At 40.2% G+C, this 25,372-nt stretch overlaps 1 protein-coding gene across 1 annotated transcript; it reads left to right on the top strand.

The window, feature by feature from the left end:
• Positions 1–306: 306 nt before the first annotated feature.
• LOC109046979 (beta-1,3-galactosyltransferase 2-like) lies at positions 307–3,471 on the top strand. The gene is made up of 2 exons (XM_019064739.2): positions 307–490; positions 1,895–3,471. Exons 1-2 carry the CDS (start codon positions 465–467, stop codon positions 2,994–2,996), a joined length of 1,128 nt encoding a protein of 375 aa, XP_018920284.2. The 5' UTR covers positions 307–464; the 3' UTR covers positions 2,997–3,471.
• The last annotated feature ends 21,901 nt before the right edge of the window (positions 3,472–25,372 follow it).

Raw genomic sequence — 25,372 nt, 5'->3', positions numbered from 1 at the left:
GGAAAGTTTCTGTCAAACAAATAGCGTAGCAGATCTATTCCGCCAAGAGCAAATACATTAACAGTTTCATATCCATGACTATGCCAAAATCTTCAGAGAGTTGTCATGATAGAAATTACAATAAAAGGGCGCCTGGCAAGTGTGTGTAGCTATTCTGTTACTGCAACAAACCAACCCCCACATAATGAGGACAAAACCTTAGAGAGGATGTTCCAACAAGTTTGTGATGCGTGTAGCTTTAAGTTGTCATCTATCTATCTATCTATCTATCTATCTATCTATCTATCTATCTATGATACACACAAAATGAGTATCATAGAAGAAAGACACGTTTCAGTTGTGGGTTTGTTCACCTGTACATTATAGGTGCAAAAACTATTTTCTTCTTAGCTCCACCCTCATGAGAGACAGGTATTTCAGGAGGGAATACGTGAAGCATTAAGGTCATTCCCAAACTCACCAGAATGGCTACTAAAAACATTGGTCACAGGTAAGCAAATTTGTCCTTTTATTATTTTTGCTTTATGTTGTTTACATACAAAGTCTTATTATAAACTTATAGTAGAGTAACTTCTTGGGCTTGGAAACTAAACTGGCTGAAAACGGAAGACAGATCTCATTGCATCCTCTCGTCTGAAAAATATATATTTCACATTGCATCCTCTCGTAAAAGAAAGTATTAAAAGCAGTTTTTTACTCATAACCCCTATTCCATTATTTGAGTGCAGTTGAGCTAATAATGAACATATCTGCATATATAGCCTATATATATTTCACCTAGTTTTTGTTCAGTGTCTTTCTGTCTGTGATAAAAAGGGAAACAACAAGAAAAAAAAAAAAAAATAAAAAAGATGATGAAAAAAATTACTAAAAAAATAAATAATAATAAAAAAAAAAAACAACAAAAAAGGTACATAGAACAGTGAATGTTGCAGCCTATATATGTTGCATGTTTTATCATCGTAAGAATTGCATTGTAATTGTATCTTAAAGGGATACTCCATCCCTTTAAGATACAAAAGATACGAACAAAGCTTTTACGAGTTTGGAACGACATGGGGGTAAGTGATTAATGACAAAATTTTCATTTTGGGATGGAGTAACCCTTTAAATACAGGCTATGTCAAGTTGGTAACTTTACCAGGAAATAAAATCCGAATGCCAATGAACTGCAAGCGTCTAGATAAGATCTTGATTTACGATTCCTTGTTAAACATTCACTATCAGCGTTTGAAATGCCGTATCTATCAAAATATGTACTGCATTTGATGAAGAACTTGCTTCTCGACCGTTTTTCATGCATATGTATGCTCATGAACGTAATATCATTTTTGATTCGTCTATACGGCACCAAATGTGTCGTTTTCAAATATGACGACTACTCTTTCCTAACATCGAATAATAATGTGTTTATCAGATGCCTACTTCAGAATGGCAGCAAAACAGTAAGCCATATGGGAATTTCTTGCCTAAAATTTTCAAATTACACTTATCACCCGGTTTCTTTTATGAATCATTCAAAAAGACTGACGTGATTCTTCACTCGTAATGCTTTTGCGTTTTCTCACTCCGTCTTCCAGCCCGTGATGAAATCAATCTGAATCACACCAACAAATCTTTCACTGAATAAACTCACTTAAACAGTCTTGCTGAATCTGACTTGCTTAACTGAGCTACAAGCTCACTTTAATTAATGTCTGTGTGGAAATGAAGCAGGTGTAGGCCTACTTAAAAGTTCATGAAAACTAGTATCATTACTGTCTAGTTAAAGATATGCGATTTTTTTTTTTATAAATGATATTTTAATAATAATAATAATAACAATAAACATTACAACTGTGGTTTCATTGAGAGATTAATTTTTTTTAATGTTTCTCTTTTTTTTTCTCTGCAGTTTGGCTAAAGGTCCATTTATGCATCACATTAAAAAGACATTTATTCTGCTGCTCTCTTTAGCATTTTTATTGTCTGCTGTTGTTTATGTCTCTGATTTCTCTTTTGAGACATCTACGTTCACGAAAACCTGGTTGACTAAAGTCACGAATTGGACTCATTATAAGGTAATTAACAGCACTTTGGCTGATCATACTGAAAAGGATTTATTATTTTCACTTTTGCCTAATCATCAAATCCAACGAAGAGATACAACTGTTGCACAAACCACAGATGTTCCTATCTATCATCATGTGGCTCACCCACGCAACTATCATTTCATTCTGGATGAACCTGATAAATGTAGTCAATGGGATCCATTCCTGGTCTTGATGGTCCCTGTGGCTCCCCGTCAGGTAGATGCTCGTAACGCCATCCGGAGCACATGGGGGAATGAGAGCTCAGTCCAGGGAAAAGCAGTGCTGACTCTGTTCTTTGTGGGTTTGACTGGAGGACCTGAAGCTCAACAGCAGCTGGAGGAAGAGAGCCGACAACACAGAGATTTAGTGCAGAGCAACTTTGTAGACTCCTACTTTAATCTGACAATAAAGACAATGGTGATCATGGACTGGTTGGCCACCCATTGCCTTCAAGCATCATATGCTATGAAGGTTGATTCTGACATGTACATAGGCCTGGAGAACCTGATGAGCCTTCTATTGGCACCCAACACACCCAGACAGAACTACATTACAGGCTATATGATGTGGGACCGGCCTGTCATCAGAAACAAAAACTCAAAATGGTACGTGGCAGAGGAACTGTACCCTGAACCGAAATACCCCACGTACGTGCAGGGAATGGGATATGTTTTCTCCAATGACCTGCCAGAAAAAATAGTTGAAGCTTCCAAGAAAGTAAAGGCATTTAACATTGAGGACGCATATGTGGGCGCTTGTCTGAAACAGTTAGGCATTGCACCCTCATCTCCCCCAGACCCTTCACAGTTTAGAGCCTATCTGGGACAATATAAGCGAGAGGATTTTCTTAGAGTTATTACAACAATCCTGGGATCCCCGCAGCAGCTAATAGACATTTGGAAGGATGTAAAGAGGCCCACATAAAAGCACAAAGAAATGAAAAGGAGAAACAGATTTCTGCTTTAAAAGACTGGAAACATGGTAAACAAGTAGTGGTGGAAATTTTGATTCTTTCAAGAGATTATTTTTTTTTTTTTCAGTTTGTTCACCAAAATGATTCGTTCAGATTTGTTCAGTGACCATTTCTTCATATTACATAAATACGCCAGCAGGTGGTGAAAAAGAGTGTCTTATGTGTTATGTCTTAAAGGGATACTCCATCCCATTAAAGCTTCATTCATCTTCGGTACACAATTTAAGTTAGTTTGGATGAAAACCGGGAGGCTTGAGACTGTCCCATAGACAGTCCGCCACAAGGATACGTTTATTGCGTGTATTTACACTTTGGTTTAAAAGAAAACAGCACATTGACACAGCGCGGCTGACATAGAAGAGCGTAAGCTGCCTGCATACTGCTCAGATCTGTCAAAATGGCGCTACGCTGATTTGGAGAGACAGAGGAGAGGAATTGTTGAATAAAGTCGTTATTTTTATTTTCTTCATGTACAAAAAGTATTCGCATCGCTTCATAACGTTACGGTTGAATCACTGATGGCAGATGGACTATTATAACGATGCTTTTCATACTTTCCTGGACCTTGACACTGTTATTTATTTGGCAGTCTATGGGACAGTCTCAAGCCTCCCGGTTTTCATCCAAACTATCTTAAATTGTGTACCGAAGATGAATGAAGCTTTAATGGGTTTGGAACGACATGAGGGTAAGTGATTAATGAGAACATTTTCATTTTGCGGTGGAGTAACCCTTTAAGTCAACGAACGTATTCACTTGACTTGTTTAAATTAACATCACATAGCTGGCACATACCTCATATTACTTTTATATCTTATTGCTGTCTATTATACGTTAGAACATTAAAAAAAAAAAACTTCATAAAACTTCATAATGTTTCACTTGATTATACATTTAGTCAGGAATTATATTTTGGAAAAAGTCTAACTAGTAAAATGTGTACAAGTTATATGAAAACTAATACAAGTAGATTAATAAAAAAGACTTAATCATGTTTATCTCTGCTGGGTTACAAAAACTGATTTGGCTTTATTAAAATGTGCGCATAATCTACTCATTAAAAAAACTAAAGTCTAAATAAGTTGTTTAGATGACCAAAGCACAAGGTTTTCTTGCATAATTAACATTTTAATTGTTTGGTCAAAAAAGAACACATTGATAAATCGGGGATTAAATGTGGAGTTACAGTATGTTCTGTAGGCCTATGCTAAATATGAATATATAAAAAATGTCTCAAATTTTTTAATTAATCAACAAACTATTCAAATAACTACCACAATGGAAAAACCCAGTGCATCTATTAGCACATTAGCACAGAACACATATGAATTCACCAATATGTAGCATTGTACTACATTACAGGCTATTTGATGTGGGACCGGCCTGTCGTCAGAAACAAAAACTGAAAATGGTACATGGCAGAGGAACTGTACCCCGAACCAAAATACCCCATGTATGTGCTTGGAATGGGATATGTTTTCTCCAGTGATCTTCCCCCCAAAATAGTTGAGGCTTCTGAAGCCATTAAGCCCTTTAACATAGAGGACGCTTATGTGGGTGCTTGTCTGAAATGGTTGGGCATAAATCCCTCTGGCGCTCCAGATCCTTCTCAGTTTCAGACCTATATGAATGATCCTAAAAGTCAAGACCTTTCCAAGCTCATTACAGCAATCGCGGGGTCACCGGAGAAGGTAGTAGAGTTCTGGTTAAATGTGAAGGGACATAAATGAACAGAAAAACCATAACACAAAGAACAAGAATGAGCAAAATTAAGACCCAATACGTTCTTTGTTAATGAATGGTTATGATACACTGGAAAGGTTGTGATATCTCAAAGAGATTAAATATCAAAATTGACTGCTGTGGAGTATAAGACAATGATAGGACTTAGTTCATACAAAATAAAATGAAAATTACAAGGAAATGTGTCTATAAATGTAACAGAGTGAACACATGTATTGTATGTTTAAATATAACAAAAATAAACTATATATTTAAGGTGAATTATGTTTATTTATTATACATATCATGAGTTATTACTTGACTAATTAAACTTGACATATGTACAGTCATGAAGGTTTTTTTTCTGCATAACTGATAATGAATGAATAACAAAAAGGTTATTCCAAAATACTTGGTAATTTCATTATTTTTAATGAAGATTTAATTTATATATATCCCTGACATTTTTGTCTTTTGGCCCCTAAAAAATCTCAATGGTATTAAATTTAATTCAGAAATGATAACAATTTTCTTTTTTTTTTTTCAATTAAATAAATGCATCTGGAAAAAAAAAATGTTACTGACCCCAAAAGATTTAACATACAATATGCATATATATATATATATATATATATATATATATATATATATATATATATATATATATATATATGTGTGTGTGTGTGTGTGTGTGTGTGTGTGTGTGTGTGTGTGCCTTGAGAATCTCAAATCTCTTCTTTTGCTTTGTCATTATACTGTATGGAATGGAGTGTAGGCTAATGTGAAAAATAATATACAAATAAAGCAGTTTTACTTAAGGCAGCAAAACATAAAATAGCAAAGTACAAACTGTCATGTAAGGACTTTCTTCAACTGGTTATATGAGGATACTCTCAATGGTGACTCACAAGAGAAAGAAAGTAGGAGAGCATAGATGGGAAGAGAAGAGAGTGGAAAGTTTCAGAAAAGGATCTGAAGACTGAGAGGCAGATAAACGTGCAACAGGCCCAATATACTGTATTTTTCAGATATTCAAGATCGCAGAACTCAGAGAACAAATGGTGCTGAAGTAATTATTCATCTACAAACAACTGAAAGAAAATGTTAAATTTTGAGAGGTGACTGAAAAAATTAAACTACTGAATAAGCGGCCATGCACAAAATTTATTCGAAATCAATAAATTGTTAACATGTCCTGGCACATTGTTAAAATGTTTAAGCAGGTTGCTAACATGTTTTAGCACAAAGCTTGACATTAACTTTTTTGACATTTACGTTTTTTTGCCTATTTAAAGGCAAGTCTAAGGTTTAAATCTTTCCATTGCAGAAGAAAACGAAGCAGCTGAAGTGGTAATTAATTGCATTTACACAAACAGTTTAATGAAGCTGAAATGTAGCATAAATAATGTTATGAACTTGGTGTTTTAAATCTTTGTTGTTGTTGTTGTTGTTTTTATATATACAAATATGAAATATTGGGGAAAAAATGCAAAGATAAGCTCCTTTTAAATATGAAAGTATTCCGCCAGTAGGTGACAGCAAGTGTTTGTCTTAATGAATGAGATTACATCAGTAAGCGAAGCATTCTCTTTCGAATGGTCTCTCCCGTTGCATTTAACATGCTTATGGGGAACTATCCAATAGCATCATGCTATAAGCAAGCGCAAAAAGAAGCTGCTCTGCGAGCCCAGCCCTGGAGTGCCCGTAATGTGGGCTCCTAAAAAACATGGGCTAATTATGAGACCCAAGCCACCAGGCTGGGGACAACATAACAAATCCTTCTCTGCTTACAGAAGGGTTTAGGTAAATTAAGCAGCAAAATCCGTACCTGGAAGACGGGGATGTCCAAGTTGTAAAACCTGTTGAAGGCTGACAGTGACAACCAGCCAGCAGCCGCACAGATATCACCAATAGAAATCCCGCTGGACCAAGCCCAGGAGGAGGCCAATCCTCTGGTGGAGTGGGCCCTCACTCCGATAGGACACTGTAAGCCCTCTGAGGCATAAGCCAGGCCATAAGCCAGCAGTTGATGTGCATGTATTGCTCCAGGTTTGACCAGGAGCTGAATGCCTGTCTGCCCTTGTACAGTGCTGTGTGACTGAAACAGGTGAGAAGTTTTCCAAGAGGCCACAGCTCTGATGCAGCAGTGGGTTTCCCTGAGATGAAAACATCCCAGGTGCCAAGCGTGGGACAGTACATTGGCTTTGAGCCAATAGTGGAGGAGTCGCATGTGCAGCAGGCTCAGTGGAATCACAGAGGAAGCAGCTGAGTTGAGGCTAAGCATCCTCTGAAAAACTCTGAGGGGACATGAAGTCCCAAGTCTTTCTGACGCTGCTAACTGTTGACTGTCAGGGAGCATTCCAACCCAAATCTGGGCTGAATCCATTACTGTCCCCAGGAAGACTTGCTGGCTGGGAGACAGAGAGCTCGTGGCTAAATGTATTTTTAACTCAAGCTGCTCCAGGTGGCTGAGCAGCAGCGACCTGTAAGTGATTAGTTTCTTTCTGTTCTAGTTAACACAAGCCAATCGTTGAGATAATTCATAATGCTGTTTCCCATCTGCTTCAGAGGTGAAGCACAGTGAAGCGCTTACAAATCCACCAGGCAGATGGCGGCAGAGGTGTGCAGCGACCGACCTCTTCCCGAGGGTGGGGGGCTTGCCATACCCTTTTCTTCAGCGCTGTCAACAGAGGTGAGGGCAGCAGACTTTGAAGAGTGGATGCACGCTGAGTAGGGACCCGCCATGCCTTGGTAAGTTCATTGTGAACTTCCAGGAAAAACGGCGCCAGACTCAGGCGGGAGGTTTGATGACGACCACCCAGGAGGTATCATTTATCTAAACGCAGGGTTCGTTTTTACCAATAAATTTAAATGACTTTTCTATGACTGTTACGGTCGGTGGCTTGGTCCGTCTGTTTTCTTTGTTTTGCCCCTCCCTTGTTTTTCTTGGCGTTGCGCTATTCTTTTGGAGCGTGTACGTGCTCTATCTCTCTCTTAGGTGGATGCACCTGTTCGTGATTTGAGTGGCTGATTGATACGGTATAAACGTCAACGAGGAGGAGAAAGAAGATGGACAGATCTTGTGGGCCAGCCAGCAAACAAGCGTTTCTTTATTTGTATTTAGTTTTCTTCGTTGTTGTCTGTTCTGTATAATTTCGTTTCTGGGTTGGTATGTTCGTTATTATTGTGACGTCTGTTGGGAGTTCGTCTGAGCTGATATTTTTATGAGAGGTCGTAACACTAATACTTGGTTATGCTACGTAGCTCTCTTCCCTCTGAGCTGATATTTTTATGAGAGGTCGTAACATAAAGTGGGGGCTCGTCCGAGATCCTGAAGTAAGTTAGACGTATTGTAGGGATAAGGTAAGTTGACGCTCCGGTTATTTAGAGTGATCCAGCTGGCCGTGCTTCACGCCGGACCTTCCATCGGATTACTGTTTATTGTGTTGAGTTTATTGCTTTAATTTATATTTTTTGGAGGTATTCCGGGGAGAGAGAGTTTTCTCTTAACTGGTAATCCTCTGAAGATTAGGAAGGTTGTAGTTAGTTTGTGGGTAGGTAGATAGGTCCGGAGTGTGCTTACTTGATTCCTATTATTTTTTTATAATGGCAACGTTTGATTTGAACGACTTTATAAAGCAACCGAGGGTCAAAACATTGGACAACTGTCGAAAAGAGGATTTGGTTTGTTATTGCTCAGCAGTACGAGATATCTGTTTCTAGAACATTACTTAAAAAAGAGTTGAAAGCTTGTTTGCTGGCCAGTCTTATTGAAAAAGGGGTGTTACCTGATGGCGCTGAAGTAATGCAGCAGGGTGAACCATCAGTCGCTGTTACGGGAGATCAGTCTCCTATAACTCCTGTTACTCCATTGAATGCTGGTATGGTAGGTCCACCGTTGTCTTTGCCAAAATTTGAGCCTTTGTCAGTTTCTACTGATATGACATCAATGTCTCTAGTAGGGGCTCGTGTGAAGGTACGGTTAGCTCGACTGCAATTGGAGGCCCAAGATAAAGCTCAAGCACGAAAAGACGAATTGCAACATCAGTTGGAGAGGTATCGTATTGAGGCAGAAACTAAAATTCGGCTGCGAGAGTTAGAATTGGGAAAACAAAAGGAGACGGTATTAGAAAATCAATTGTGTGTAGACTCTAGAGTGAGTGATGTTAACTCCGTAGCAGTTGCTAATGATGCTGGTAATTCTGCGTCTGCCCTTATATCAGATTCTTCGTCGACAGCTGCGTTTAGTGTGGCGAAAAATATTGCTCTGGTGCCACCTTTTAGAGAGAAGGAGGTTGAAGCATACTTTCAGGCTTTTGAGCGTATAGCTATGGCTTTAAAATGGCCAAACGAAACTTGGTCATTGATGCTGCAGTGTAAGCTCACGGGGAAGGCACAGGAGGTGTGCGCGTCGTTATCTTTAGAGGAAAGCGTTCAGTATGATGCCGTAAAAAATGCCATCTTGCATGCATACGAGATCGGCAACGTTTTCGTATGACTAAAAAATCTGCCTCCCAAACGTATGTTGAATTTACTAGGGAAAAGAGTGTATTATTTGACAGGTGGATTAAAGCCTGCAAGGCTACTGATTATGAATCTCTTCGTGAACTTCTACTTATTGAAGAATTTAAAAATTCAGTCCCAGAACGTACAGCTCTTTATTTGAATGAACAAAAAGTAATTACTGTGCAACAAGCAGCTATTTTGGCCGATGAATATGCTTTGATGCATAAAACTACTTTTGTTAGATCTTCTTAGGAATCAGGACTTAGTTCTCAAAAAGAAAATATGCTTTGATTCTAACGAAGTTTGCCATATTGATTCTAAAGTGAAGCCTTCAGGGGTGAAGTTTAGGAAGGAGTGTAGTTATTGTCATAAAATGGGACATTCTATCACTGAATGTTATAGTCTTAAAAAGAAACAAATACAACATGACACGGTAGGTCAGTCCCGGGGAGTGGTGTTGCTTAAAACCGTCTTTCCTCAATCTTCTCCTGTTCCGAGTGATAGTGCTGAGGACTGTTTCAAACCTTTTGTGTTTGAGGGTTCTGTGTCTTTGACTGGAAAGGGTGATGATCAGCGCGTGGTGAAAATCTTACCCGATACAGGGGGATCGCAGTCCTTTGTGTTAGCAGATGTGTTACCTTTCTGCCCAGAGACTGCATGTGAAACGAGTACTATTGTACAAGGAATCGAAATGGGTTTTGTGCCCGTTCCTCTCCATCGAGTATGGCTTACATCTGACTTGGTGTCAGGGGTCTTTAATGTGGCAGTTCGTTCTTCTTTTCCTGTAAAGGGCGTTGAGTTTATTATGGGAAATGATATTGCCGGTGGTAAGGTTATGCCAGTGTTACATGTTACTAATATACCACAGGTTGAGACGTACCCTGATCAACTCGCACAGAAATTCCCTGATGTGTTTTCAGCCAGTGCAGTGTCAACAAGAGCGCAAGTGAAGGCAGCATGGCAGCATGATGAAGTCAGTTTGTGCGATACCTTGTTGGCTGAGGTTTCTGAAGATGGTAAGTTGCTTAACGAACAAATAGGTGATTCAGAATTAAACTTTTAAATGTGGCTGTGCCAGAAATGGCTGCATTTTTGCCTGTTTCTTGTGAGTCACTTATTGAAGATCAGAATAACGATCATACCCTTGAGAGATGTCGTGCAAGTGCTAATGTTGCCGGATCGCAATCAGATAAGCACCAATATTATTGGGACAAGGACGTTTTAATGCGTAAATGGAATGCACGCTCGTTCATTGATGAAGATAATGAGTGGGGTTCTGTGAACCAGATTGTTGTCCCTTTTAAATTTCGACAGCATGTTTTGGCGGTGGCACATGATCACCCATGGGCAGGACATCTCGGTGTGACTAAAACATATGATCGTATTCTTCAGCACTTTTTCTGGCCCAGTTTAAAAACTGAGGTTTCTCGATATTGTAAAACTTGTCATACGTGTCAGATGGCTGGTAAGCCTAACCAAGTGATTTCGCCAGCTCCGCTTTACCCAATTCCCGCAGTTGGTGAACCTTTCGAAAGAGTTATTGTGGATTGTGTTGGTCCACTTCCGCGTACTAAAACAGGGTACCAGTACCTTTTGACAATAATGTGTGTAGCCACACGATTCCCTGAGGCAGTTCCGTTGCGCAAAATCACAGCAGCTACGGTGACGAAAGCGCTTGTAAAATTCTTTACTACCTTTGGACTTCCAAAGATAGTTCAGACTGATCAAGGCTCTAATTTTCTGTCAAGGGTTTTTCGAAAAACGTTGAACTCCTTGAGTATTTCGCACGTTGTATCTAGCGCGTTCCACCCGGAATCTCAGGGTGCCCTGGAACATTGGCATCAAACTTTAAAGTCTTCTTTGCGTAAATATTGTCTCGAAACTGAGAATGATTGGGATGATGGTGTCCCGCTGGTGCTGTTCGCTGTTCGCAAGGGGAGACAGGAGTCCCTTGGGTTCAGCCCAGCGGAATTGGTTTTTGGCCACAATGTGCGGGGACCTTTAAAGGTTTTAAAAGATCAATTTATTTCGGTGGAGCAAGCGACAAAAATCAATGTTCTTGATTTTGTGCGAAATCAATGTTACTTGATTTTGTCACGCGCTGCAAAACATGCACTTGGTCATTCCCAAGAGAAAATGAAGCGGCAATATGATAAGCGTGCAGTTGTGCGGAATTTTGTGCCGGGGGAAAAACTGGTTCTGGTACTGTTGTCGTTGCGAGACGGGTGCTGCTCTTGCTGCACGTTTTTTGCAGGGCCCTATGTCGTTATGAAAAGAGGATGAGCGAGACCGGTGGGCGATTATGTGCTTCATACTCCAGATCGACGTAGGAAAAACGCGTCGATGCCATGTGAACCAATTAAACAACACGATGTTGAAAGCATATTCGGAGCGATCAAATGACACTGCCGTGACAGGTAAACTCTCTGAGTTAACCACATAGAGAATGAAAAAGTGAACCCTGTATTGTCCGTGTTGAATTCACAGGTTAGTGAGGATGGATTGGAAGTGCACCGTGAGATGTTGACCGGTGGGCTTTTAGATAACTCTGAGTGTTTAAAGTCTCTACAGGAGCAGTTGTCTTATTTAGATACTGAAAAAAACCGGATCTTGACGGAGTTGATTAAAAATACACTTATCCTGTTTTGTTTAAAAATGATGTGCCCTCCTGAACAACACGCTGTAAGGCTAATGTTGCTAAAACTACCATTGTCTGTCACAACACACTGAAACTCCAATCACGCTAAACAATTTAAATATATTCTAAATAAACTACAAACATAAAATTATTGTCCTGTCTGTTTTCACTGATGCTGCCTTCACGTGGTACCAGAATGATCGTGAATAGGAAAGTGGGAGTTAAAACTGCATATGAAAGCAATGTGAAGTCGACCGCTGGGATTTTAGTCAAGCTCATAATCACAAGTCGGGCTTATAAAGTTTATATGGCACCATGAGTCATTTTTATCGCACCGTGCTCCAATCTGTGTAATTCATAAAGTGCATTTTTTATGCACAGTACAATCAGATGACTTTTAAACCGAGTGCGTTTTCTGTAAAGATAACAGGCTTGTACTAATAGTGGAGAGTTTATTTGCAACGGTTTGAAACTCAGGTCGTGCTTCTCAACCTTACTCTCTTTCACCACTGCATCACCCCTTGAGCTCTTGAAGCTCTGCCCTCTTCCCCGGAGCACCAGCTAATTTGCATTTAAAGGGAAATAAAAAGTGCCCTAAAAGTGGCAATTTTAACAAGCTATAAAAAATTATCTGTTATGTATTTTGAGTTAAAACTTCACCTACGCACTCTGGGGACAACAGAGACTTATTTTACATTTTGTGAAAAGGGGCATAATAGGTCCCCTTTAAGACAAAACCGACTGTGTTAACAGGGTTTCTGCATCATCAAATCTAATTTACATAAATATACAGGGGCAATTCTAGGATTTTCATCTTAGGGGGCTCAGGCCCAGTGAGGATATAATAATAATAATAATAATAATAGCCTAATAATAATAATAATAATAATAATACAAATATATAAATAAGAGAAAAAAAATTATTAATAGGGATCATACAGTAAACTTATTGCAGTGTTCCACTGTATTACATAGATAGGTATAACATTTGAGTACTGAATAAGCCAAATTCAAGTCTTCATGATCTCACTCACACAACCTGTTTACTGTACAAACACAAAATTGTACTTTTTGCATTTCTAGTACAACCCTCTTTCCTTATCTCAAGTATGCAAACCTCTTTGCCACATGCACTGGAATATGTACTATATTGAAAGTTAAATTTTCAAATGAAAATGGCAACATGATCATTTTATAAAGTATGTGTTCATATGTGCTTAATTTTTGCTGGAGGAAACATGATGAGGAGTGAACTCAGTGAAAACTTCAGTACAGTACATGAGGAACTGATTATTGCTATGATATTTTATAAACTGGATTTATGACAAAGAACTGCACAGATGCAGATATGATAACAATCTATCGTTAAACACACACCTTGTCCACTGTTTCTCGCTTTGCGCTGCCATGATCTGCGGATTGAAAAAAATGTGCTGAAAGACGGGGAGGAACCTATCAAAGACTAAGTCCATTTTCATATGAAATTTAAAGGGGACTGAGGCGATCACAAATTTGTGTACAGCTAATCGCAAAATGTTAGGTGGGCTAAGTAGTCATTTCAATGGGGCTCAAAATGGCCTTAGGCCCATGTGGGCTAAGTAGTCATTTCAATGGGGCAAATATAGCCCCGATTAATCACATCCAAAATAAAAGTTTTGTTTACTAGTAATGCCCATGTATTTATTATATATATATATATATATTTAGAAAATATTTACATGTATATACATTTATATATTTCTATTCATATTTTTATATATATAAATATATTTAATATATAAACATAACTATTCTTCTTAAATATATACATGGTGTGCTAGTAATGCCCATGTGTATATATATATATATATGTGTATGTACATATATCAGGGGCGTATCCTCCGAGGAGGCAAGGGAGACATTGTATCCTCACAAGGGGGCGTATCCTCCGAGGAGGCAAGGGAGGCAGTGTCTCCTCAAAAAGTTGTTTGAGAAAATAATCAATATTCCATATATAATAAAATATGGTATTGTCACGGAAACACTAGGCTCTCCCACTCACCAACGATCCCAATCACTGGAGTTCTGATATCCTGCACCTGACTACAGCACCTACAGTTCAAAAGCGCACCGAGCACACAAACACATTGTCTGGTCTCCATTGTGGAAAGGACTCATTGCTCATGCTAAGCAATTTACCTGAACTATTAATCCAAGTCTCCCACTCTCCTTCGTCTCCTCCTAGTGTTCCTCTGTTTGTGTGTTCTGACCATTACCCACCAGCTTTCCAATTCCCACCACCAGCTCCTCCACAAGCCTTCCATCATCCCACGCTCTACACGACCTGGTAACTGGAAAGTTCATACATCAATATCCTTGCTCACCTCAATTACATACCTGCCATTACCATTTACCACATCTGTACAATAAACTCGTCTGTTTGATTCTAACCTGTCTATGTCCGGAGTCTATCCATTACAGAAGACCAGACCATACCATCATGAATCAAACAGACATGGATCCATTCCAGGAGCTGGTGGATTCCCTTCGCCGTGTGCTCACACTCCCTGTCACCATCTCACTGGTTTCCGAATCTGTTTCCCCACCAGCCTCTTCTTCACCCAGACTGATCTATGCTGCCAGTACAATGGTCAATCCGGCGCCCTGCTCTGGTTCAGCGGATGCTTGCAGCGGATTCCTCCTGCAGTGTTCCATTGCCCTGCTGACGACCTTGCGGTTGCATCTCGCCACCTACACATGCCTACACCATGGGGCTCGAGTGTTTCATTCAGCTCTGCATCCGAGTAGCCAATCGGCTGTATGGAGGAAAGTCAATGCCAAAATGACGACCTATGCCAGGATGAAGTCAATGCCAAAATGCTACCCATGGGGCTCCAGTGTTTCTCCATCCGCCAACCTGTATGGAGGAAAGTCAATGCCAAAATCTACCATGAATGTTTCCCTGGGTGCTTTCCTCATCTCAACCCCTTAACACGAGCCCATGCAAGTCGACAACCATCTCGTGGACAACAGGAGAAGTCCTGAAGTGGGGCCATGAATGTTTCCCTGGGTGCTTTCCTCATCTCCCAAGACCCATCAAGGTGGTTCCAATGCTCCCTATCAACTTCACTTCCATAGAGAGCCCCCTGGAAAACCGTTCCGTCGATATCCCCAAGGAATATGTCCACTTCAGTGATGTGTTCTGCCCGAAACGAGCCTCCAACTTACCACCTCACCACCCATGGGACTGTGCCATAGATCTCCTTCCCGATGAACCAGTACCCAGAGGTAAAATATACTCACTTTCCATCCACGAATAGAAGGTCATGGAGGAGTATATCGAGGAGGCATTACAGCAAGGCTACATCTGTCCATCAACCTCCCCTGCTGCTTCAAGCTTTTTCCTTGTGGCCAAAAAGGATGGAGGCTTGCGGCCTTGCATAGATTATCGGGCTTTAAATAAAATTACAATTAAGTACCAGTACCCACTTCTACTCGTCCCATCCGCACTGGAACAACTGCATGGAGCCAGGATCTTCACTAAGCTGGACCTCAGGAGTGCGTATAACTTCATTTGGATACATGAGGGGGACGAGTGGAAGACTTCCTTTGTGACACCTACTGGCCATTATGAATCTCTCATCATGCAGTATGGTTTGGTCAACACCCCCTCTGTATTCCAAGGATACATGAATGAGGTATTCTGGGAGTATCTCCATCGATTCGTACTGGTCAACATCGACAACATTCTGGTGTACACCCGGAATGAGGCTGAACATTGCCAGCACGTCTCTGAGGTCCTCCAAAAACTCAGAGAACACCAGCTATTCATCAAGGCAGAAAAGTGCACTTTCCACCAAACCTCAATCCAGTTCCTTGGATACAAATCAGCTCCCGGGGAATCTAGATGGACGAGGGGAAGGTGGAAGCTGGAAGCCCAATTCAGTGGACCCTGGACGAGGATATCACGGCTGCCAGTTTCTCCGATCCTGTTCCACCGGGGTGCCCCCCAACACACACCTATGTTCCTCGCAGCCAAAGGACCTCCTTGATCCATACTTCCCTGGGTACTGGTGATCCTGGGACCAATCAAACCCTCTCACTGCTACAAGATCATTTCTGGTGGCCGGGAATGGCTAACGACATCAGAAGGTACGTGAGAGGATGCCGGGAATGCCCAATGGCTAAAACACCATGCCACTTACCATCTGGAAAGATCCTTCCTCTCCCCATTCGTTTCTACATTCTTACAGTCACGTATTGGTTCCAGGAGAGTGAGAGGGTCTGGGACTCGGCTCACCAACATCTCCAGCGTGCAGTCCGACGTCATAAACATCATGCAGATGTCCAGATAGCCTCCACTTGCATTCCATTAAGGACAAAAGGTATGGCACTCCACAAGAGACATCCGCATCAGGCTTCCCTGCTGAAAGCTGAGTCCTAGATTCATTGGTCCCTTCCCTATCATCCGTAAAGTCAACCCAGTCACGTATCTCCCATCATAGTACCACATTCCATGTCTCCCTGCTCAAACCCTATCATTTACCTGTCTCTCCTGTCTCCACAGACCCTGGTCCTGCTGAGGAACCCCCTTTCCCTATGGTGCTGGAAGATGGAACCATCTACTCTGTGAAAGAGTTCCCAACATCGGGGAGGCAAACTGGAATACCTGGTTGATTGGGAAGGTTACGGCCCCAAAGAAACATCCTGGGTCCCTAGAGACGATATACTCGATCCCAATCTCCTGACAGAGTTCCATGCCCAAGATCCAGCATCACGTGGTGTGCCAGCTCAATGGTTCGACACATTGTATTCATGTGGCTAGTGATAGGAGATGTTGTTCTCTTGCCTGACCTCCACTGAATGAGATACGAACCTGGGAAAAAAAAGCACATCAACAGAAGGTGGCATTTCAGAACACACCCACTGACTGCGTAACTGCCACGGACCAACGGAAACTCAAAGGAGCCGAAACGAACTCCCCCAGAAAGTTGGCTTTGGCCAGCTGTTTTGAACTGCCGAAATTAACTCAAAACGATCTTCGTTTCGGCCTGATTTTGTTCGAAATGAAATAATATCAGTTCGTTCTTCGATTTCATTTGAAGTATATCGGGGCTTTCCTGAGATGAATGGGGGGAAAGTCACATGATTAGATTAGAATAGATTCAACTTTATTGTCATTGCACATGTAAGGTACAAGGCAACGAAATGCAGTTAGCATCTAACCAGAACTGCAATTAGCAGTAAGTACAGGATATATAGTGTCTACAATATGTTACAAATGTACAATAAATATACAGATAAGGCAGTACTATGGACATAATTTACAGATTTTTAAATACTATCAGCATGATATACAGATAGGTGTACTATGAACACTTTACAGATGGATTAAGTAATAAGTGTATGTACACTATAGGCATAAACTATGAACATATGAACATCATTTACACTAGTGCAATGGACAGTAAAATAGTGCATAGAAAAATATTCCAGTGTGCAAATGGATCATTCAGTATTCTGGATGAACAGACAGTAGTGCAAGTAATAATACGTGAACTGTTTTTTTGTTTGTTTGTTTGTAAACCAGAGGTAGTGATTTGGAGGGGTGAGGAGTGTGTGTGTTTGGTGTGTGTGTGTGTGTGTGTGTGGGAGGGGGGTGTCAGAGGGCAGTATTCTTAAGAATGCTGCGAGTTCAACGTAGACAGCGTTTTCTCTGGATCTACTCAATAGAAGGAAGTGGTGTCCCTGTGATGCGTTGGGTGGTTTTCACCACCCTCTGCAGTGCCTTGCGGTCAGCAACTGAGCAGTTCCCATACCAGACTGTGATACAACTGGTCAGGATGCTCTCGCTCGCACATCGGTAAAGATTCACCAGGATAGCTGAAGACAGCAGGAAGAAGAGGCGCTGGTGAGCCTTCTTGACCAGGTTGGAGGTGTTTGTGGTCCAGGACAGGTCCTCCGAGATGGTGGTTCCCAGAAACTTGAAGCTGGAGACACGTTCAACAACCATCCCGTTAATGTGGATGGGGTCATGCATGCTTCCTTTCTTCTTCCTGAAGTCCACAATGAGCTCATTTGTCTTACTAAAGCGTTAAGGAGTAGGTTGTTGTCAGCGCAACATGCGGCCAGTTGCTGTACCTCCTCCCTGTAGGCAGCCTCATCATTGTCTCTGATAAGGCCAATCGCCGTGGTGTCATCTGGAAACTTAATGACTGAGTTGGATACATGCACAGGCTTGCAGTCGTGGGTGTAGAGGGAGTAGAGGAATGGGTTCAGCACACAGCCCTGTGGTACGCCGGTGTTGAGTGTGATGGTGGTGTAGCAGGTGTGGCCTGGCCTAACATGCTGAGGTCTGTTGGTCAGTAAGTCCATAATCCAGTTGCAGAGGGAGGTGTTAATGTCCAGGGCCCGGTTCCCCAAAACTTTCTTATCGCAAAGTAGTTCTTAACCTATTCCTTAACCTCTCTCTTAATGTTATGGCACAATTCCCGACACGTTCGTACGCTAAGTATATCTTCTGTAAGTCACACTTTCGTAAGGTTGGTCTGGACCATTCGTAAGCTCTCTCTTAGCGTTGTTTGAGCTCAAGACGCTAGTCGCCGCCACTGTAGCAGTCTTTAGAAATCAGCGCAGCGCAGTACAAGTCCAACTATGGTATGTTGACAATGTTGTGGCTCAAAAATGATTTTATGTTATGGACATTTTAAGACTAATAATAAAATATGTTCGCAATGGATACAGGCCCAGGGGCGTGTCTAGAGCATTTTAAATGGGGTGGCCAGTCTGGGGCACTGGCTCAAAAGAGGTTGGCGGGGCATCAGGACATCTGCATATTTATGTGGGATTCACTCTCGAAGTAGAAGTGATTGACACAATGATGACCAAAGCAATAGACGGGATGTGAAAATATGTGAAAAATGGGCATTAAGACTAGAGCACCCTCACTAATTTTAGAAGCACCATCAGTAATTATTTCTGGAACCTGGTTAATACACTTTTATTGCAAAACTATATACAAAAACAACAAAATACAAATGCACTTAATAAAACAATTGAATAAATGCATATTTATAAGTTATGCACTTAACTAAAATAAGAATGCTATTAATAAAATAAATAACTAAGGCTGACTATAATCAGCTTGCTTCCATTTAATGAGATAAGCCTACTCCTCACCTGAATTAGAAAAAAGGCGCTTCTAGTCTTCAGTGATGCAAGAACGTTTGAGCATACACGTAATCTTTGAGCACAAGCAGAGCCAATTCATAAAAGAACAATGTATATTTAAAAGAACATATTCAGTTTTGTGTGAGTGAAGGAAATCCACTTGCGAGTGGAGATTCGTGCTCGCGCATTACATGGATCACGTAACTTTATGCGCTCTGGATATGTCAAATATCACGCTATAGAAACAGCCTAAAATTAAGTATAAAGAGGAGAAGAAAGCGGCCGTAGGCAGCTACACATGCCAGGATCCGCTACTGCCAGTTGCAGTTAGAAATTTACTTAAAACAAGTCTATCGCAAGACATCTGGTGGTGGGGGGGGCGTCACCTGGGGTGGCCAGCCAAATTTCAGGGGGGGCCGATGCCACCCCTGACCACCACGTAGACACGCCTCTGTATAGGCCTATTTATGAAGTTGACTTTATTTGGTATCAGAACTAATATGGTGGTAATTAGCCTAGGCTATTTCGTAATGTCATCAAAAGCATTTAAATTGGCAATCACTTTTGATAATTAAAATCTGGCAAACAATTTGGCTCTAAATGGCTAAGATCTATAAATGGGTAAGCATGGTGGTGTCCAGTAAGCGACCAACTATGGCAGCGATCCAACGTGTCCTTGTATAGAATCAAAGACGGCGCCGGCAGCGGAGCTGTTTAGTCCATGTCAATTTTTTTTTTATTCGGCAAAACTTAAGCCCTTTTGACATTTTGCCTGACATGCTATATTAAAAAAAAATCGCCTCCCAAGACAACTCATTATGGAGCTGCTGGACCTTCTCAGACCTGCGCTTGCCAGGGTAACGCGGCGGAATTTTGCTTTAAGCTCTGAAGTCCAGCTGCTTACAGCGCTAAGTTTTTTTTGCTACAGGGAGCTTCATCGAGGTCGTGGGAGAGGGCTACGGCCTAAGCAAGACCTCAGTGTGGAGGTGCGTCCACACTGTCACCAACGCCCTTCTGCGCCATGCCGGGGAATTCAGATTGTAAAGTACCTTACCATTAATATAAAAGTGTATTCCATATTTTCTAGAAGTCATCAAACCCATGTCAAGAAGCGGCACAAGTGGCACAATGGGATAAGGAGGGTGGATGATTAGCGAGGGATACCCGGTTCGTCTACACGTCACAACATATCGTGTGAACATATTACTGACAATTTGATAATTTAATTAATAGTCTATATTTTACGGATAACTTTGTTAAAATAAATGTTACTGGAATAATTTGAGGAATGTTTCATTTGCATAGAACGTGTTGTCTTTCTTAACGCCGTAATGCACCTTCGCGTGAAGTTGAAAAATCGATTCCTGAGCAATCGATGCCAACTTATTCAGCACCTTCACTTGGGACAGCGCCTTTGTAACGTCGGACGTAAGAGGCAGCGTGATAAGAAGCTTCCTAAGGGACACTTCGGGGAACACACTTAGGAACATAAACAACTTTGGTAAGATATATCTTTCGAGTCTTCGTACCGCGCTAAGAGTGAGCGTTATCGGGAAACCGGGCCCAGGTCTCCAAGACTTGTGGTCAGCTTGGAGGGAATGACAGTGTTAAATGCTGGGCTGAAGTCAACAAACAACATCCGTACATATGTGTTGTTATGGTCAAAGTGTGTAAGTACAGAGTGCAGCACTGTGCACACTGGATCCTCTGTGCTCCTATTGCTACAGTAGGCAAATTGGTGTGGGTCCAGTTTGGGTGGGAGGCAGTCCTTGAGTAGTGCTAGGACCAGTCGCTCAAAGCACTTCATAACAATAGGTGTGAGTGTTATATGGCAGTAGTCATTAAGGCACATCGGGGGGGAGTGTTTCTGCACTGGCACAATGGATGTGGACTTAAAGCATATTGGCACAGTTGCTTGGGTGAGGGACAGGTTGAAAATGTCTGTGAAGACCCCTGCAAACTGCTCTGCATATGCCCTAAGCACGCGTCCAGGAATGCTGTCCGGGCCAGCATGCTTGGATGCATTGATCCGGCTCAATGCATTGTAGACATCTGTGGAGGTGAGTTTGAGGGGTTGGTGGTTTGCTGAGAGTGTGATCTTGGTGGCCATATTCTTGCTGTCACTGTTGAAGCGAGCATAAAAGTCATTTAGCTCATTTAGGAAGGAGACGTCTGTGACCACTGGAGTAGAGTTGCTTGGCTTGTAGTCACTGATGACTTGGATGCCCTGCCACATGCGTCGGGGGTCAGGGACTGCAGATGCAAATTAGCTTTATAGCTAACTCTGGCACAACACTGTTGTTGTGTGTTGTTCCTGTACAAATAAACAAAAAGAAAATAAAAAAAGAAAATGATGGCATTATTGACTAATTATAAAGTAAGTAAACAACTCCCCCTCTTAGATACCACTACTTTATGTCACGTCAAAATAAAACTTGAAATTGTCTGAAAACGTGATGACTGCATCAGTTTTTAGTATGAAATTAAATGAAATTGATGAAATGAAAGATATATCTTTGTGTCTGTAGCAGTTTTTACAGAGCTTTAATGATGATGACCCGAAATAAGTTGACTATTAAAAAGAACAGCTAAAAATAAGTTCACAAATAAAAGAATTTGGTAACATTTTACAATAAGGTGTCATAACTAACATGAACAAACAATGAACATTTATTACAGTATTAATTAATCTTTGTTTACATTCGTTAATACAAATACAGTTGTTCATTGTTAGTTCATGTTAGTTCACAGTGTATAAACTACTGTTAACAAACACAACTTGATTTTAATAATGCATTAGTAAATGTTGAAATGAATATTAACTAAGATTAATAAATGCTGTAGCGGTACTAAAAATAGTACTAAATATAATTATATTTGTTCTCTTTTTTATGTCATTTTTATATATAAATTTCTATATAAAATTGCCTCATCATTTTAAAACACCACCGCACACCACTTCTTTCTCAGCTGGTTACGTTCACTTAAGACATAACCTACTGTGTTTACTAGAATACCTTAATGGGTATTTTAACATAACTTTGTGTGTATGTGAAAGAGGAATCAATACAATGTTCACTCGGTGTCTATCTCTCTGCTGTGTCTCTCTATATAATATATTTCACACACGCATTACCGGTCAAAGGTTTTTAATATGTTTGAAACAAGTCTCTTCTGCTCACCAAGGCTGCAGTAATAGTAATATTGAGAAACATTATTTAAATTTAAAGCACTTTTTTCTACATGAATATATTTTAAAACAATATTTTCCTATGATGTGAAGCTGAATTTGTGTAAATGTAGTTGGTGGTGTAAATGTAATTTATTCTGAAACAATATTTTCAGTCTTCTATATCAGTTCTCACTAAAATCAGCATATTTTTGTTATTTTCCCCCCTAAATTTAATGGCCATGGACATTTGTTAATTTATTTTTGGAATCTTGCCCCTGTCCTGTACGCTCGTTTGCTGACTGGTAAATAATAATAATTTATTTTATTTTTATTTACTATTACTATTTTCAAGTAAGATGTATCAAGTAAGCTGTAAATATCACTGATAATATGTGTGCTATGTGTTAATTGTGTTCTTTTTTTCTATAAATTAGTACTAGTATCAGTGACCATCACAATAATAAAAAAATATTTTGTCCTCAGATTCTTTCTTGTAATGCTTCTCTCTCAGTCACACACCTGGCTGAAAGGCTCATTATGCAGCTCATTATGCGGGCCTTTGTCTTCTTAGGTGTGAATCACAGCATTATGCATGATAGTTGATGCCTTCTCGCATATACCTTAATAAAATATTTTAAAAAATTAAACCAATATATTGTTTTCTGTGAGCGAGTAATCAAGCAAAAACTCTAGGCTTCAAAATCTGTTCTAAAAAGTCTTGTGAACAAATGTTCTCTAGGTGTTTTATTGCCTTATTTCAGTGACTTCAAAATTGTAGTTTTTCACTAACCACACATAAACGTTGAAACACAAACATGTACATACATGCTGCTCACATATTACTGTAGCCCTGTTTGTGCTGATTACAGTGTTATTAGACTTTAGCCATTTATATTTTTATAAGCAACTGAAAAAAACACAAATATCAGGGCATGTCAAAATTTCTCTAGGCCCCCAAAACACCCTCAGGCCCCAGAGGGTTAAAGTCTCTCTTCAAGGCAAAATCTTCACCATCAAAATGAATTTGTTACCTCTGCTTAATTTTCTTTTTTCTATGTTGCAGCTTTCCCCTCCTACAGGTTACTTTAAGGAGATCAATTCCATACTTTCCCTGTTTATCTGGAATGGTAGACGACCCAGAATAAAACTTTCCATGTTCCAGCGTCCTATACTTCTGGGAGGATTGGCTGTACCAAATTTGGAATTATATTATTTGTCCTTTCAACTTCAGGGTCTTCATATTTGGGTTGATCCTCAATCTAAAGCTTCATGGAGAGTAATCGAAGCTGACAAGGTTAAACCACATAGGCTCCAAGATATTTTATTTGCTGGCACAGGAAATAAAAATGATAAATATAAATTTGGCCTGGTTGTGGCCATTTCTGTTAGGATCTGGAACAGGGTGGAACGCCTGATGGGAGGACCTTTCAAATTTTGTAACAACACACCCTTATGGCACAACTTTAATTTTTTATGTGGAAATCGGCCATTTGTCCAGCCCTCTTGGTCTACATTGGGGATAAACACATGCAGTGACTTATATGATAACCAAGGACTCTGCTCATTTCAAGAATTAAGAACTAAGTTTTGTTTACCAGCATCATCATATTTTGTCTTTTTTTCAGTTACGCTCTGCTCTCAAGGCATATGGTGTTCCCCCATTTCCTCTCATCCAATGTGGGATTGGATCGCACCATCCTCTGGTCGGCCATCTGTTTCTCTAATATATGGTAAACTTAATGATCACACTGCAAAACCTCTTTCTATTAGACATATATGGAATCGTGAATTAACAGGTTTTGACTTATCAGTTGACTGGGAGAGGGTGTGATCTAATCTAATCTTAACCTCTAAAAACTTGGCTCATCGTCTTATCCAATACAAATTTATCCATAGAGCATACATACTGTAACTCTTTACAAAAGGTTTCAAATGAAACTGCAATCAAACTATAACTGCCATATCTGTAACACTGTATCATCAGGTACTTTTCTCCAAATTTTGGGAATGTCCAATTGTTGTCAACCTACAGTATGAACACATGTGAATTCTGTTTTACTCTTTTTACTAGATTACATGTCTAATCCATGTTTATGTCTTCTCAATGACGATTCCAACTCCTGTATAAGTTCATTAAAGAAGAGAATGCTGTTTGCTGGTTTTACAGCTGCAAAGAAGATAATAATACAAAACTGGTTCACTCCTCACATGTGTGCAAAAACATTCTGGATTCACAGCCTCTTTAAAATAGTGACTTGTGAATATACAACAGGGCGAATGAACAGGGCTAAACCTAGCACCATTAATGCATGGCAATGTTTTCTACCAAAATTTTGGATCTTTCAAACTATTTTTTACCAAAGTATATTTGTTCTATGAGGTGAATGTGGTTTCACCAAGTACAACATGTTCCTAGATCAACATCCTTGTTGATCCTGGCACAACATTCCTATCAACCAATCAGAATTTAGGGATAACTTTTCAGGAAATATCTGGTTTAGGTTTACGATCAGGGTTAGATGCTTCTACACCCTTGTTAATCAGCTATCCTTTCACACTGATTTTAGGAATAAATTATGGGTAGGTTTAGGTTTAGGGGTAGGGATTGGGTAAAGTCTATATTTTTGGACAGTTACATTGATCCAGGATCATGTCTTACTTGGCAAAATCACAGCGACCGTACTATGAGTGCTCTGTGCTGTTGTGCTTATGTGTTTTGGTTTCTCCACGAGATTCTCTCATACACAGGCAGTGTGAGCCTCAACTGGTGCGACCTTGTTACTGTCACTACATTATTCATTATCAATAGTCATTTACAACAAATGTGATAAAATCCTTCTTGCCGAAATCTCTCAATTGCATTACACAATTTCTGTCAGAATTTACATTCTCTGCTCTTAGTTTTACTTCTCCAAGTCCCAGTCTGCCGCTGTCCAAACATCTGCCATTACAGCAATTTTGCACTGACCTGAGACAATTACCAAATTGGTTCCACATATGTATCACACTGATTTATATATTTTGCGACAGTAAATTAGAAAGTTATTAATTATGAAATCCCTATATTCAAAATAAACTAGTAATATTTTTCTTCAAAACCATCTTAAACATTTTAATTCCTGTAGAAATTAAATTTAATG

Source organism: Cyprinus carpio, chromosome A22 (assembly GCF_018340385.1).
Source record: "Cyprinus carpio isolate SPL01 chromosome A22, ASM1834038v1, whole genome shotgun sequence".
NCBI classification, from domain to species: Eukaryota; Metazoa; Chordata; class Actinopteri; order Cypriniformes; family Cyprinidae; genus Cyprinus; species Cyprinus carpio.
Note: the sequence above shows the minus strand (reverse complement) of the source record. Positions and strands in the feature narration are given on the sequence as shown.

Coding starts and splice junctions, on each gene's coding strand:
- LOC109046979 (XM_019064739.2), top strand. CDS start 465: ATGGCTACTAAAAACATTGGTCACAG. Junction 491..1,894: donor ACTAAAAACATTGGTCACAG/GTAAGCAAATTT, acceptor TTTTCTCTGCAG/TTTGGCTAAAGGTCCATTTA.